The sequence below is a fragment of the Esox lucius genome, chromosome 15 (genome assembly GCF_011004845.1).
Source record: "Esox lucius isolate fEsoLuc1 chromosome 15, fEsoLuc1.pri, whole genome shotgun sequence".
Taxonomy (NCBI): Eukaryota; Metazoa; Chordata; class Actinopteri; order Esociformes; family Esocidae; genus Esox; species Esox lucius.
Genome location: NC_047583.1, coordinates 20,383,062 through 20,394,331, shown reverse-complemented (window position 1 = coordinate 20,394,331; position 11,270 = coordinate 20,383,062). Strand labels below are relative to the sequence as shown.

General features: G+C 43.0%; 1 protein-coding gene across 1 annotated transcript; it reads right to left on the bottom strand.

Moving 5' to 3' along the window:
• Positions 1 to 44: 44 nt before the first annotated feature.
• Positions 45 to 9,259, bottom strand: si:ch73-242m19.1. The gene is made up of 22 exons (XM_034297438.1): positions 8,877 to 9,259; positions 8,559 to 8,742; positions 8,185 to 8,298; positions 7,671 to 7,865; positions 7,064 to 7,199; positions 6,794 to 6,945; positions 6,422 to 6,574; positions 6,116 to 6,217; positions 5,771 to 5,923; positions 5,583 to 5,659; positions 5,333 to 5,483; positions 4,818 to 5,069; positions 4,207 to 4,539; positions 2,747 to 2,953; positions 2,264 to 2,394; positions 1,886 to 2,114; positions 1,518 to 1,720; positions 1,186 to 1,338; positions 951 to 1,044; positions 611 to 745; positions 434 to 531; positions 45 to 168 (listed from the first exon to the last, which is right to left on the bottom strand). Exons 1-22 carry the CDS (start codon positions 9,014 to 9,016, stop codon positions 45 to 47), a joined length of 3,516 nt encoding a protein of 1,171 aa, XP_034153329.1. The 5' UTR covers positions 9,017 to 9,259.
• Positions 9,260 to 11,270: the final 2,011 nt, after the last annotated feature.

The following is an 11,270-nucleotide window of genomic DNA, read 5'->3' as shown; positions in this document are numbered from 1 at the left end:
AATCACATTTTGAGACCCAGTATAGCCCCTGCCCCCTGTGACCTCTACGACCTTCCACTTACTGGGGTCATCACAACACTCTTGGTCTGTCTCTTTATGAAAGAGTTCAGCATCTCATCTTGTGGACCCACTTTCTCCAGCTGAATGGAGACAAACGCCTCAGCCAACCTGAATAAACACAACAGACAAATCCCATAAAAAACATATTTAAATTCTTAAGAGGGGCAGTCCAACTTCTTAATTACTTTTGTGTATTTTATCATTTTTTTTATTAGATAAGTCTGAGGAAAAGTGGGCTGGATTCAAACACGCGCTCACACAAGTCCATGTGTTAGGGAGGCAGCCTTAGATCACTAGACGACACAACATTTATATTTAACATCAGTAATATTAATAATCACACAACCCAGCCATCACTGACGCTCCAACCCACCTGCCCTTGGTTCTGCTACCGGTTGTCTTTGGTTCACTCGTAACTCCAGGACCCAGCTTCACTAAGGAATTCAAATCACAGCTGGAACTGAGATCCTCCTAAATTAAAAGGAGAGGTCATTTGATCCCAAAAAACACAACCACAGGCTTAGTAACGTATATGTGTAGTGTACTCTACCCCAGGAGAGCCCGTGAAAGTCTCTGACCAATTGCAGAGGTACACCTGCTTCACTGCACCAATCAGAGCATTCTTCTGAGTCACCTGACAGGCCAGGATCACCTGCAGGTTCTCTATGGCTGACCTGCTCATCAGCTGGGGAGAGGTAGAGAAGGAACAGGGACTGAGGAGAGACCTAATAAGTTCAAGTGTGAATCATAATGGGCGATTTCTATAATATTGCTTTACAAAGAGCAGGATTCTGTGTCGACATTGAACGCAGCACAATGATTTCCTCAAGTCCCTGACGTGCACTCTTATCTCAACTCCGAATCAGGCCCAAAGTCTCCGTTCTCCTTACATGCACTACCGCATCTTCAGTGCCGAAACAGAACTTTCCAATGTGGTTCTCATCAAGCTCGTGGACACTTAGTGGGAGGCTGGACGGAGTGTACCTACACGGGCATGGAACCACAAAGGTTACATGGGGACATGAACTGCTGCTGTTTATATAGCACTCTTCACCCACAAAGGAAAAGGGGGTACAGGACACATGTACACGTGGACGTTTGATAGTTACAGGGTGAAGAGCATACCTGTCTATCCACCTGTCGTCCTGCAGTAACGCCGTAACAAACGTAGGCCGCTGCGCCATCTCGTCTCTCTGCACAGTAAACCCAAACTGCACCGGACGCACATACAAGTGGGACTCGTCGAAGCCCAGCTCTAGAGACTGTGCTTTGTACAGCCTAGGAAGGATACACTCCGCAATGTTGACAGTGTAAGAGCACTGTAATGTTTAGCATTGTGAACACATTTGGTAACACATAACTGAAAGCCTGCAAATACATTGCATCGCGATGATATTAGCATCATGAGCAGGTAAATGACTACAACCGGTGTTTTCAGAGTGAAGAATTAACTAAACTGTGCCAGATGTTCAGTCTCTGCAGCTGTCTCCACGAGGCGGTGATGGATGGTGACTATCTCCAAAAGCTTGGAGAAGGTTTCCACAACAAATAACTGTTTGTCTTTCCCCTGCTTCATGTCCTGCTCCTCAGCAGACCTGATCAGAGACATGCCGGCTGCTCGGACCAGGGATGGATCTTCCATGAACAGATCTGAAAACAACTGGAGCAAAATCAATCGAACAAATTTATTTTATAAAGCCTTTTATTTACCCTATTTTAATCTTAATTTACATAGAATTAATAACAAATACTTTTTTTCAAATAGAGCTTGTCAAGTGGCACATAAGGAAAATGGGACAGAGACTGGGAGCTACTGTAGACTCACATCCTTTTGTGTTTGAGAGCTGTAGGAGGCCCCAGGGGGAGCCAGGGAGTGCCAGTGTTGTAGCGCCTGCTCTAGGAGCTTCTGTTCCAGGGAAACCCTCTCAGCCATTCCCCTGGCACAGTGGAACTGGCAGAGCCGAGCATGGGACTGGGTCAGAGCCTGGTACACCTCAGAGGCCAGACTCAAGGAGGGGTGCACCTCCAAAAGGAACATATTCATCAGGGCAGGTCTGGTTATACAGGACAGACAGGGGTATTATGCAGGTGTTAAACTGGTGTTATATTCATAATTTATTTCTAAACTGATCAGCTAGCATGTTCGTCTGGTTTGGGGGTGATATTACACTGTAATTGGTCTGTAATACTGGGCTGCACTCACCTGCCACCACTGAGGGACACTGGATGTTTGGCCACATAATTGGGAGGGAGGCCATAGTCCTGAGGAGAGGCTCCTTGTAGTCCCTGGTCTCCCCTCCACACGCGTTGGAGGTACTGCCTCTGGTGTTCGATCTGATAGGCAACATAAAAAAGAGACCTTAAAAAGGCACTGCACAATTGAATACATCTTCTAAAACACTGCCACCTATTGATTCATAACTAGATGGGTGGATGGACAGGTCTTATGCATCTCAGTTACTAGAGCACAGCAACTGCAAATGCCTGAGTTTGATTTCCATATTTGACCCATATGAGAAAGGTATGCTCTGACAACTGTTACTTGCTCTGGATAAGAGCTTCAGCGAAATAACTGGAATTTAAATAAAAGAGATTAACAACATCTGAGCCAACCATTTACAGCCAAGACAGATGAGCCTGTAGTGATTCCAACTATCCCCACACTATTACCTTCTCTGGACCATACCTGGCTGTTCAGCACATCTCTGATGAGCTGCTCGTGTGTCTGCAAACAGACCATCTCTGCCCGGTAGGTCTGAACGAAGCACTCAGCTTCAGCATCCAGATCTAGTCGAGGCCTTCTGTGCATAATGTCTGTGATGACCTGAGCCATTGAGAACCTCTCTTCTGGTCCAGTCACATGCTGGTAGGCCTCAAAGTAGCAGTTCAACAGCTGAGGTTTAACAGAACCGTGTTTATTAAACATGAAAATAGAAAAAAGGACTGAAAAACAGAGGGACATGGACATGTCTGATAAGAAATGTTTCTTTTTCGTTCTTTAAATACAGTGGGGAGAACAAGTATTTGATACACTGCCGATTTTGCAAGTTTTCCAACTTACAAAGCATGTAGTGGTCTGTAATTCTTATCATAGGTACACTTCAACTGTGAGAGACAAAAATCCAGAAAATCACATTGTATGATTTTTAAATAATTAATTAGCATTTTATTGCATGACATAAGTAATTGTTCACCTACTAACCAGTAAGAATTCCATCTCTCACAGCCCAGAACTACACGGCAGGACCTGGTCAATGACCTGAAGAGAGCTGGGACCACAGTCTCAAAGAAAACCATTAGTAACATATTACGCCATCATGAATTAAAATCCTGCAGCGCACGCAAGGTCCCCCTGCTCAAGCCAGCGCATGTCCAGGCCCGTCTGAAATTTTCCAATGACCATCTGGATGATCCAGAGGAGGAATGGGAGAAGGTCATGTGGTCTGATGAGACAAAAATAGAGCTTTTTGGTCTAAACTCTACTCGCCGTGTTTGGAGGAAGAAGAAGGATGAGTACAACCCCAAGAACACCATCCCAACCATGAAGCATGGAGGTGGAAACCTCATTCTTTGGGGATGCTTTTCTGCAAAGGGGACAGGACGACTGCACCGTATTGAGGGGAGGATGGATGGGGCCATGTATCGCGAGATATTGGCCAACAACCTCCTTCCCTCAGTAAGAGCATTGAAAATGGGTCTTGGCTGGGTCTTCCAGATTGACAACGACCCGAAACACACAGCCGGGGCAACTAAGGAGTGGCTCCGTAAGAAGCATCTCAAGGTCCTGGAGTGGCCTAGCCAGTCTCCAGACCTGAACCCAATAGAAAATCTTTAGAGGGAGCTGAAAGTCAGCCCCAAAACCTGGATCTGGAGAAGGTCTGTATGGAGGAGAAGGCCAAAATCCCTGCTGCAGTGTGTCTAAACCTGGTCAAGAACTATCATACAATGTGATTTTCTAGATTTTTGTTTTAGATTCCGTCACTCACAGTTGAACAGTACCTATGATAAAAATTACACGCTTCTACATGCTTTGTAAGTGGGAAAACCTGCAAAATCAGCAGTGTATCAAATACTTGTCCCCACCCACTGTATGTCTGCTGTTTGGCTTCTCAAATTAACACAGCCCTGTTCGGTGTATTTGCTCACCTGCACTTTGCTCTCCAAAAATGACGCTTCACAGGTCCACAGGTCCAGGAGGACTGCAACTCTATCCACGTTTGTCAGAGCCCAAGAGAACTGGAGGTCTGTGGCAGTAGACTGAGCCTTGGCATTCCCCTCAGCCCCTCTGCTGCTCCTCTGGATGAAGTGTGAGCCCAGTAGAGTCAGTGCTTCCTCCAGCTCCTGCAGGTCATTCAGGGCCACATTGTAAATCACGTAGAGACCCCTCTGGTCCTGGGTGTGGACATATCTCTCCTCCGTGGTGTAGAAATCATGAAGATTCTCTACCTCAGGGAACTGCATGAACTCCGAGCAATGAACCTGTGGTGACAGCAGCACGTGTCAATCCCCACAGTTCACAAGAACACATCCTTTTGTCTGGGAGGTGCGTAGAATGGAGGTTCCATTCATTTAGGAAAAAATAATAATTGTGTGATTCGGATTAATTGTGAACGTGAACTAGAAGTGGGAAGATCATGGACTGGAAAGGGACTGCAATCTCTGAGGACTCACCAATCACTGGAATTCTTTAGATGGCTAGTGGCTATGCTAAATACTCGATACACAACTGAACAATTGTAGTAGCAGTAAGCCCATACCTTGTAATCAACAGGAGTGTTCTGGCTGTAGAGGTGAGAGCCTAGACCTCCTACTGTCCCACTGGCCCCCCTGGCCGCACTCATCCAGCTTGACTCCTCCGCGCTGCTGACAAGACCACTTCCTCTGGCTTCTTCCCCACCGGCCTCACCTCCTGAACTTTCTCCGTCTCCCTCCACGCGCATCCCAGCCATGTCAAAGGTCAGTGTTCTCTCTATGGACCTCAGGTAGTTCAGAATGCCCAGGCAGATGCGCTACAGGAGAGAGAGGACAGCTCAGACTCCGGAGGGAAGCACAAGGTAAACGAGGACACATTAGATATGAGACAGAAGTTCAGCATCCCGAGAGAGGCTTGCTAGGTGAGAGGAGAGAGCTCAGAGTCCCATGAGAGCAGACAAGGGCATTACTTTTAAAAGCCTAAAAGTCCCTTGTGGTCTGGTGTGGTGCTAGTTATCCCCAAGAACATCGCTTTAATGTCAGTAGGGATCACATGCAAGCGACTTTGGATGAAGCTGACCTGCAGTTCCCTGATCTTAAGGTGTCGAAGGCAGAGCAGTGACAGGTAGGCTCCCCTGGCTGTGACAGGGTCTGTAGTACCCTCCTCCCCCTCCAGGCCTTCATCCAGCCCCAGCAGCTGCAGGCTGCTCAGGTAGCTATAGCTGGGATCACTTAGAGAAAACAAATGCCGAACAAGCCAGCAAATCGACATTTTAGTTCAATGAGACCCATATTCAGGTTATCCTATTATGTTCTTCTTAATAATGTACCTTTCATTTCTTTTCTCGACTGAAGAGGTTCTATTATGTTTGTTGCTTTTATGCTGTACTCCACATCCTTGGGATTCCTATCTGAAAAAAATTCTTATTGTGGTTATAAGGAACCCATACAAAATCCCTTTTAGGTGATGAAAATGGTTGTTGTCATGCAATCGCATCCCTGCCTCAGTTACACCTGCCTGAGATTGATTGGCGGCACGGTAAATGCTGCTCCAGACCTGTGAGGCGGTCACTGATGATATCATGGTTGATGAGGGCTGGGTAACCTTGGGGTCACAAACCTGGGAAGCGTGTTCCCTCAGGGCCTCAGTCACAAGGCCTGGATCGGACAGCTGGAGAGGGAGAAAAGGAAACACAAGAAGGAAAGTACAGGTCTCACTGTAAATATGCAAATGAACAAATAATTCTTAGTAATCATAGTAAGTGTAGACTTTGATGCTTGACATAAGCTACAGGGATAAAAGCTAATAGGAGAGTATATTTCAGCTGCGTAATCCCTTTCGAAGTGCTACAAATTGTTTTACCTGGAGGAACCTGCAATGAGCCCTGAGCAAATCATCAGAAGACTGGAGATCCTTCAGCTTGGTGATGAGTTTCTGTTGCCAGGGATCCCGTTTGGGCTTCACCTGTTTGTTCAGACAGAGAAGATTCATCAAGTACGTAACTTAAGGGTTTTGTCTGTTAAATAAACCCTGTTGACACCTTTTCATCAATAATCCCCCGAACTTAAACATCAATAATACCTAAAACGGTTAACCTATCAAGTGTTATAAAAACAAGTCTTGCAGGACTTAGTTGACCAAGGGAGAACTCAACCAGTTCAGTCTAACCTGAATGTATGGTATCCAGTTAGCGATCTTCCTCAGTGCCAAGCTACTCCTCTTCCTCCCCCACTGTCCCTCTACAGCCTCGGTCCCGTCATACTGAAGGAAGGTCTTCATCTCCTCCTGCTTTCTAAAGAGCACCCTGAACTCCCTCAAGACCTGACAAAGGACCAGATTTGAAGTTCAGAGAAAAGCAAACAGCTTGGACGTCTGTGGAACTAATCTGACAAGATCACTGTGTAGAGCTCAGAAAAGAGATCACTTGAATTTGAGGTTTCAGTAGTACAATGGTGGATCCTGTGCAGCTCAGTTGCATAAGAGAATCAGCTAAATGGCAATTGTAATTATATATCTCTTCATATGTGGCTCTGGTAGTACCATACTGAAGAGCTCCATCTCGTCTGCAGTGTTCCTGATGTTTTGCGTGTTGTAGGGTAAATGAAAGTACGAGATCAGGTTTTGTAATTCTGGGAGAAACCCCTCCAGCCTCACAGTGTGAATCAGAACGCCATCAGCCAGTTTCTGAAACCCTACGGAGAGGAACGATCACAATCATTAGCTTTGTTATGGCCAAATGTAGAACTGTATCTAAGTCAAGTATGACTTCAAAATTAGAATAACCAAGGTAGTAGTACATGTTATTTTTACCCTCAAGGCCAGGCAAGATGTGTTCTTTGTCTTCTTTCGATGTGTTGACAGATTCAACCAGTTCTGAGGAAGTTGATGGGAACTTTCTTAATAATTGTTCATCCCTCCTTTCAGAGGCTGGGATGTAATGGATCACCTATAACCCATCATACAGTGACAAAAAAAACACTAGTTGGATCTGTAAATATATAACACGTTTTATTTTCTTCACTTCCAAAATAAGTCAAGGAATCTTTCAGGCTAATCAAGTATGATTTATTTTTCAAAAGCATTGGTTTTCATTACAAAAACCCATCCGAAGCTAGAAGGTCAAGCTTTCCACTGGGAGCCTGCACATTCAATTGTGCTTGTTAGTGAAAGGAGCGCTCTCCAAGGACACCTGTTTGATCATACTTACTGTTTCATTCAGTAATGTTTAATATTGGTTTAACACAGTGTGATTAAGGCAGAGGATCGCGCTGGGATGTACATCAAAGGACATGTCACGTTCTTTCGAATTGGGCCAGTATTTATGGATTACTCAGTTTCTCAAGAAAAAAATAACTCCTCAAAAATGTTTGAAGGAAAGCGTTGAATGAAGTGCTGCTAAATTAGAACAATTCCTTACTCGCAGAAAGTGGTGTATGGTCTTCCTTGCATGCAAGTGACAGACCAACCATGTGAGGTAGATGGACACGTCGCCCAGGGTGACATAACTGATGGGGTTGCCGTGCCCTGTCAGGGCCTTCTCCCTGGACACAGCCAGTCTCCTGGCCCTCTGGACTGCATCCTCATATGCACTGATGAGGTGAGACAGCTGGGCCTAATAGAACAGCAAGGTGTTTTGAACACATCATACATGGGTTCAAATCACATTTTCGTTCAAACACTTCAGTAATTGACCTTTCCTGGCGGAAGACCACACTGGAAACAGTGGAACGTATCCAGACAAATACACACTAAAACGATTAGTGTTGGTTCTGTTTTTGTGTATATCACTTAAAAATTATTGTTCTTGTGAATACCACTTTCAAGATAAATGGGATATTAGGTGTCTGATTGATCGGTCAATAGATTGATGAATTAATTGTTCAAAGGTTTTCAAGATAAACTAAAGTAAAAGGTATCTAGTGCATGGTCACCTTGTAGAAGGGGTACAGCTGCTCAATGATGTGAGAGTGACGACAAAACCTTCTCCATCGCAGCATCAGCTGGTACTTGACCTGGGCCAGCTGGTAGCATTGGTCTGTATAAAACTAGTTGGGCACATCAAACTTTTTAAACTGGTATATCAATCAAATGTATTTATAAAGTCCTTTTTACATCAACAGTTGTCACAAAGTGCTTTTACAAAACTCCCTCATAATTCACACATGCCGTAACATAATTCCTGGTACTTACCTGGACAATAAGTATTACATAACCAAAACAGTTTAAAACATCATCTACACTTTCAGAGTATTTCCATTGAGTAGGCTATGACTATCTTGATGTCTTTATCATCAATCCGTTTCACCTGGTGCAAGAGAAGAGGCAGACTCTCATTTGTGTACTCCAGATGGAGGCAGCTCTCCAGCTCTCTCTGTATGACATCAGATGGAGATACCAACGACAAGGTTCCTGCCACCTGAAGACTTCTTCTTAGGACCTGCTCTCTCTCTTTACGGAAGTACAATATATCTTTAGGAAACGGAACGGAGCTAGAAGAGGATCCAAGGAGAATATAGCAGAATAGAAATGACACCAAACACCATGTGTCAGAATCACTCACTGATTCAAGCAGTAGGCTTTATTTCACTCACAGACCTCCCCATACCTATCTGCACCTCCATACCTGCAGGACTTGGGGGGTGTTTCCAGGGGAGATCCATTCTCCTCTATCACCGTTCTGAGAGCTGACAGCTGGGCAGACAACTCTATTTCCAACCGCTCCAACTTGGCAGTGGAGGACACTTTGTACACCACCTTGGGCATAATGTTCCAGAGATGCTCCACAAGTAACAAAAAAAGTCCAGGAATATCTCAATTTCTGTTGGTCTAATATAATTTTTTTTGCTGTGCCATCTACATATAAAACAGGTTCTCTCCCATGCTTGTTGTAGACTAGTATCCATGGAGACTGGGGGAGGGGCTCCTGAGTAACATGATACAAATCCACACATACTTTTGAACTCTAGAGGGCACCACAACCTCAGCAACACCAACTGATCCAACTGGACTGCTGAACTAGGCATTTCTACTTTCCCGACAGACAACCCAGCTTTACAAAAATATTATTAATTATTCATTTTTCAACTGTATCAATTTGTGCTGCTTCTTTATTCTGTGAACACACCAAATTTCCAGAATAACCTCAAGTGAATTTAAACGGTGAGGAAAGCAATATGCTTTTGTAAGATATTTTTATTCATACCAGCAGATCTTTAAAAAAAAAACTATTACAACAGGCTGAATGATAAATCTCCCCTAAAAAAATATCAGTACATAGATGAGTGTTTTAGATGGGTCAGATGCAAATGGCAGGAATATAGTGCAATTATATTTTCATTCTATGGTACCTTTTAAATATGCAATTATTCTGTAATCCGCTCCAATGGCTGGATTGAGATAGCTATTATGCTCTTTTCACTTGGATACAGGAAAGGTGATTGGCTCCAACAGAGGATGGGCACAGCCAATTGGAAATCATCACAATGTGCCCTACTAATAAATGCACAAGGACAAGAGGTGTTACAATTCTTTTGTCATCAGCAGATCCACATAGCATTCCATTCTTGAATATTCAGTTAGAAAGCCAGTAAGACGTGTTCAGTTGTTATTAACAAAACATCCCCCATTTTAAGGTGACATGTTTTCCTAGGAACCACTTCCTTCAGCCGGATGTTTAAGGACAAAGGACATCATGAAGGAAATCTAATAATGCTCTTACAAGAAGGCTCTCATCTTTTGTTTCTGAACGAAGCCCTACAGGCAATTGGCTATATAAGTCAAATACAATTCTGCTTGGTTACTTTTCCAGCAGAAGTTAAAATGTAAAAGGCTGAGATTACTATGAATATGTGTAACAGTAAAAGAATAACATACATTTCTAGTGCTTCAGCAAAGCTTTATTTACATGCACCGTTTCTTAGACCTACAGTACATTAAATCATCCAGAGTGAAAATACATAAGGAAATTCCAACAAACGTCACGCAAAATAGAGGATGACAAGTTTAAGAAAAGCATAGGTAGGCAGTGAGTGTTAAATGTTGATCTACATTACGTGAAGTAATACTATTATATTACTTGCAACGATGATACTAAACAATACAATGTTTCAGCATGAAACCAGCCTTTTTTAATCCCAAAATTTGAAACATAACAGCATAGAACAGCCGCCTCAAGAATGTATGTTTGTTCTTTAGAGTTTGGTTAACTTCTGTTCACTAAATCCTATTCCATGGGGGAAATCAACTCAATACATTGATCCTACTTTTTTTGGCCAATTATACAAAGTTTACTAAAGTATACTTCAGATTCTGTTTGGAATGTTATTTTCAATAATGTGATAGGCTTTGTCTATATGTCAAAATTTTGCAATGAGTTGATTTTTAAGCTTCTTTCATGGGTCAGCATAGGTAAAAATACAATGTAGAGCCAGTGATTGTAAACTGCTTAAACTTTTTTGTTGACCCTCGTTCTTACAAAGCATATTGATAAACCATGATTTAAATTCACTGTCTTTTGGGACAGTCTCTCTGCCTTTAGCTTTGTACTTCATCCCTTATTTCCAGTTCATTTTCAATCATTTTCTTTTACTGGGTTTCTTGAATGTGGAAAAGATTTGGCAATATTCAAGAATATAATGTACTGTTATTGTTCCCTATTTAAAAGCCTTCCAAATAATACACTTACATAAAACAGCCACTCTTTTTTTACATTGTTTTGTCTAAGGATTAACAATAGTCACCCAAAACCTGAGCCTTTCATGAAGCATCTATGAGTAGAAGTGCAAACTGGTCATCAGCCCCCCCATTAATATACTGTTCTTCAACAAGATACAAAAAGAAAAAACTATAATGCTATAAACACTCCTACTCAGATATGCTTAATTGAATACAGGCCAATGATTCCCTTTGTTGTAGTGCAGTCTGTGACATTCTAACTTTTAAAGCAGAAACATCCCATCACTTTTCATGATGCATTCTTTTCATGGTTTTAGCGTTAATCACAGCGGTATTGAATACC